At 38.5% G+C, this 5,268-nt stretch overlaps 1 protein-coding gene across 3 annotated transcripts in view; it reads right to left on the bottom strand.

Annotated features, from left to right (window-relative positions):
• Positions 1–5,268, bottom strand: part of CFAP70 (cilia and flagella associated protein 70) — a 103,097-nt gene that overhangs the window by 80,319 nt on the left and 17,510 nt on the right. For 2 of the 3 annotated variants that reach the window (XM_023509565.1, XM_023509566.1), the window contains one exon: positions 1,123–1,221. In XM_023509565.1, coding sequence (XP_023365333.1) covers positions 1,123–1,221 — 99 coding nt within the window. Of the gene's footprint in view, positions 1–843; positions 924–1,122; positions 1,222–5,268 lie in introns of all 3 variants that reach the window. The other variant, XM_003783561.3, reaches the window with a different exon arrangement.

Here is a 5,268-nt window from a genome sequence, read left to right as displayed (position 1 = left end):
AGTTACCGCAGCCCTGGTGCCTTCAAATTTACTGTTAAGTCACTAAGCAAGCTTTGGGAAAGCTGATCTTGAGTTAGAGAAGGAGAGGTGCATGGCTATAAAGGCAATAAAGGCGAGGAATCAAGCTAAGAACAAAGTTTAAAGACACTTAGAAGAAAAAATAACTGGATTTGGTGAAAAGTGGTTTGGGGATTGGATGTAGCTAGGGTGAGAGAGAGCAGTCATGGGTATAATGTTGGTTCTATGGTCTATGCTGTCATGGGTAAGTGATGCCAATAGTCAAAATAATAAAAATAAAAGGAGTAGGTGTCAGGGAAGATACTGTGTTCAGTTTTGGAATGTTAAGTTTGAGATTAGATACCTTTGGGATATCCTTATAGAGAAGTCTAGTAGGTGCTTGTAAAGTCTGACAATCTGGAATTCAAGAGAAGGATCTGGGCTGGAACTATTGAATGAGAAGTCTTCAGCTAGAGGTAGACTACCATGCTAGAAAGTGTGTTAGGTGCTTTCATATATTATTTGATCTATCAGGAGATAACTCAAGAGACATTTCCATTAAGTCTTCTCTATCACTTATCCTTGGGCAAAGTAACTGATACTGCTCTGTGCCCATGTGCCCTACTCCATCATTTAATTATACTGAGTTATAATCTATGATCATAGAGTGTGGACTTTTCAAAGGATTCTGCCTAATTCATCCTTGTTTCCCAGAATGTAATAGTATGGAGATTGTGAAAAGAAGGTGCCCAATGAATCAGACTCAACTGAACCGAACCTTAATAGCAGAAAGATTTGTTAGATTGAATGGCAGGCTGAAATGTTGAGAGTTAAAACTCTGATTACCTTAACACTTGATCGAGGTGTTTCTAAAGGTGAGCCTGGCACAGGGTGCAATGGGGCTGTTGTTTCAAATGAACTCTCTCCTACAAAAAGGCCAAGTGGAACCAAAGAAGAAGAGGTTAATTTAGTACTTAACAGAGATAAATGAGGCAGAGAAGAATGTTCTCATTTTTCCCCTCAAATCCCTCAAATTCACTGAGGCTGATTTTTGCACTTCTCTAGAGCTAAATTTTATGAGCTCTGCTAAGGTATTTCTGCTTTTGGGAAAATCATACATCTGACCTTCCAACAAGGGAAGAAGGTCCACCACAGCTTGACCGAGAATTAAGGTCTTCTCCTCTTTCTGTTTCTTTTCTTTAGGTAAAACTTCAGTCATGGTTACTAGAAAAATCAAAACAAAAAAATTAGAACATTTCCAATTCACCTATCAGATAACCAAGTTGCAGCAAGTGAAGAAAGCATTGTCGAAGATATTTTTAAAAACTGAACTTGAAACCAGAGAAGGCACCAACATCAGTAAATTCTGGCCAAAAATACTGGACCACTTCAGTGAGTTTCAAACTTTTTGCCTGCAAGTTATAATAAGATATGGATTTTACATCACAAACATGTACATCCATATGTGTATAAAGATATTTTCTATAGGAACTCTAGAATAAGAAAAATAATGTTAGCAGATTTATAGAGATGATATTAAATTTCTACATAAACTTAGGGAAAATGACATCTTTGTAATGTTGAGCATTCCTATCTAAGAACATAGCATGCTTTTCTTTTTGTTCAACCTTCATCCCTCTCAACAGCATTTTTCTTTATAGTTTGTTTGAATTAGGGTCCAAATAATGACCACCATATCTGTAGTTATATTTTCTTCTAAGCATTGTTGTGTTTATATGTGTGTGTGTTTTGAGTAAATCATGTCAGAGGTTTGTCTATTTGTTAGTCTTTCAAAAAGCAGTATTTTGGCCAGGCACCATAGCTCATCTTTGCAATCCCAGCACTCTGTGAGCCATGGCAGGAGGATTGCTTTAGTTTAGGAGTTTGAGATCAGCCTGAGCAAGAACAAGATCCCATCTCTACCAAAAACAAGAAAAATTAGCCAGGTATCGTGGCAGGCATATGTAGTCTCAGCTACTTGGGAGGCTGAAACAGGAGGATTGCTTGAACCAGGAGTTCCAGGTTGCTGTGAGCTAGGTTGATGCCACAACACTCTAGCCTGGGGCAGCAAAGTGAGACTCAAAAAATAAATAAAAAGTAGTATTTTGTTTTGTTTTGTTGACTATTTCTTTCCTTCTCCTCCTTCCTTCTTTCCTTCTTTTCCTTCTCCTTCCCTCCTTTTTTTCCCTTCCTCTCCTTCCCTGCCTTCCTTTTCCTCCTTTCTTTTTTATTTTTTCCTTTCTTTCTTGAGATAGGGATCTCAATATGTTACCCAGGCTGGCCTCAAGCTCTTGGGCTCAGCAATTCTCCTGCCTCAGTCTCCCAATACTATAGGCACATGCCAATGTGCCTGGGTTATTGGTCTTTTCTACTGCTTGTTTTCCACTTCATTAATTTTCATTCTCATTTTAATTATAAGACATTTTCTTTGAGATACCTATTTTCTAGCTTCTGAAATTGAATATTTAATTAATTTGTTTTTAATCTTTTATTATTCATCAAGAGCATCAATTTATTAAAGATGAACATATAAAATATTCCATAATTAACCATTTTTGTAAATTAGCCAGATGTGAAGGCACATGCCTGTCTGTAGTCCCAGCTACTGGGGAGGTTAAAGCAGGAGGCTCACTTGTGCTCTAGTTTAAGGTTGTAATGAGCTATGATGATGCCACTGCCTGGGCAACATGGTGAGACCCTGTCTAAAAAACAAACAAGCAAATAAAACTTCACAGTTCTGTAACCATTTTTGACATGTCTTCTTTTTTTTTTTTTTTTGAGACAGAGTCTTACTTTGTTGCACTAGGTAGAGTGCCCTGGCGGCATAGCTCATAGCAACCTCTAACTCTTGGGCTCAAGTGATTCTCTTGCCTCAGCCTCCCAAGTAGCTGGGCCTACAGGTGCTTGACATAATGCCTGGCTATTTTTAGAAATGGGGTCTCATTCTAGCTCAGGCTGGTGTCAAACTCATGAGCTTCAGTGATCTGCCCAGCGCAGCCTCCCAAAGTGCTGGGATTACAGGTATTAGCCACGGCGCCTGGCCCATGTCTTCATTTTTTTTTAACATACTCAGAACTTAAAAAATGAAGTGGTCTAGGCACTTTTTTACCATCCTACAAGACTATGCACTGTTACCAAAAATATCACTAACAAAGAGCAACCTTTCTTTTATACAGCTTGATTTAATCCTTGATGAATTAGACAGAAATTCTCTGCATTAAATAGTGTATCTCAAGAAGCCAAGGGAAAGATGACATACGCTATACTTCAAGGTGTATCCAAAGTCTCCAGAAAGCTTTTTTGGGTGTTTTTTTAAAATTTATTTTTATTTATTTATTTTTTTGAGACAGAGTCTCACTATGTTGCCCTTGGTAGAGTCCTGCGGTGTCACAGCTCACAGCAACCTCAAACTCTTGGGCTTAAGCCCAAGTTCTTGCAGAACTACAGTAAAATATTACAACCAGGATATTGATATTGATATTGTCAAGATACATAACATTTTCATCACCACAAAGATCTCTCATATTCACCCTTTCTATAGCTATGCCCATTTCCCTCACACACCCAAAATCCCCCTTAATGCTAGGCAACCACAAATCTGTTTTCCACTTCTACACGTCATCATTTCAAGAACATTCCATAATCTGGAACCCTAACAGTTTATGTAACCTTTTAGGATTGGCTTTTTTCACTCAACGTAATTCTCTGGAGAACCATTATGTTGTGTATCAATTGTCTGTTCAATCGCTGAGTAGTAGTGCCACACTGTGGGTATACCACAGTTCACTGTGAATGTCCTAGTTTGCTTAACCCAATAAAGGATATCAGAGTTGTTTCCTATTTTTTACTATGAAGCCTCTATAAACAGTTGTACACAGGTTTCTATGTGAACGTAACCTGTCTACATTTCTCTGAAGTAAATGTGGACAAGTGCAACTTCTGGGCCATATGGTATCTTGTATATTGGGTTTTTTAAAGAGACTGCCAACTATTTTCCAGAGTGGTTCTATCATTTGGCATTCCCCTATCAATGTACCAGTGATCCAGGTTCTTTGGTGTTGTCAGTATTCTTAGGTTTAAGCCATTTATCAGTAAATGTGTACCTATACCTCACTGTGGCTTTGATTTGCATTTCTCTAGTGGCAAATAATATTGAATATCTATTCGCTTATATGCCATCTGTATATCCTCTTTGGTCAAATGTCCCCTCCTGTCTTTTGCCTATTTCCTTTTCTTTCTGTCTTTTTTTTTTTAAGACAGAGTCTCACTCTGTTACCCTGGGTAGAGTGCTGTGGAGTCATGGCTCACAGCAAACTCAAGCTCTTGGGCTCAAGCAATCCTCTTGCCTCAGCCTCCCAAGTAGCTGGGACCCCAGGTGCCTACCTAGCTAGTTTTTCTATTATTTTAGTAAAGATGGGGTCTTGCTCTTGATTAGGCTGGTCTTGAACTCCTGAGCTCAAGCAATCCACTACCTCAGCCTCCCAAAGTGCTAGAATTACAGGAGTGAGCCACTGCACCCAGCTTTTTGCCTATTTTCTAACTGGATTGTTTGGCTTTATTATTGATTTTTGAGAGTTCTTTATATATTCCAGATACTAGTGCTTTGTCACATTGGGGTTTACAAATACTTTCTCCCACTCTATAACTTGTCTTTTTATTCTCTTTACAGTGTCTTTCACAAAGCATGAGTTTTTAATTTTGATTAAGTCCAATTCATCAGGTTTTTTTTTCCTTCTATGTGTCATTCTTTGTCTTAAGTCTAAGAACTATTTGCCTAGCCTTATATCCTAAAGATTTTCTCCTATGCTTTTTTTCCTTAAAGTTTTTTGTTATCTGTTATCCATTTTGGGCTAATATTTGTATAAGGTATGAGACTTCAGTTGAAGTTCATTTTTTTAGCCTATGGATTTCCTTTCTTTCTTTTTTTTCTTTTTCTTTTTTTTTTTTTTTTTTTGAGACAGAGTCGCTAGCTGTCACCCTGGGTAGAGTGCCACGGTGTCATAGCTCACGGGCAACCTCAAACTCTTGGGCTCAAGCAATCCTCTTGCCTCAGTTTTTCTATTTTTAGTAGAGACAGGGTCTCACTTTTTGCTCAGGCTGGTCTCGAACTTGTGAGCTCAAGCAATCCACCCATCTCAGCCTCCTAGAGTGCTAGGATTACAGGCATGAACCATTGCGCCAGCCCTCATCTTTTTTCATCTTACTCATGAGGCAGCTCACCAAATAGTGAAGAATTGCCCTTCTTGCCCACAACATTTTGGTGTAAGACCA

The sequence above is a fragment of the Otolemur garnettii genome, unplaced genomic scaffold (genome assembly GCF_000181295.1).
Source record: "Otolemur garnettii isolate 467f Iridium unplaced genomic scaffold, OtoGar3 scaffold00008, whole genome shotgun sequence".
Lineage (NCBI taxonomy): Eukaryota > Metazoa > Chordata > Mammalia > Primates > Galagidae > Otolemur > Otolemur garnettii.
The sequence above is the reverse complement of the archived record's forward strand: the minus strand, read 5'-3'. Positions and strand labels throughout refer to the sequence as shown.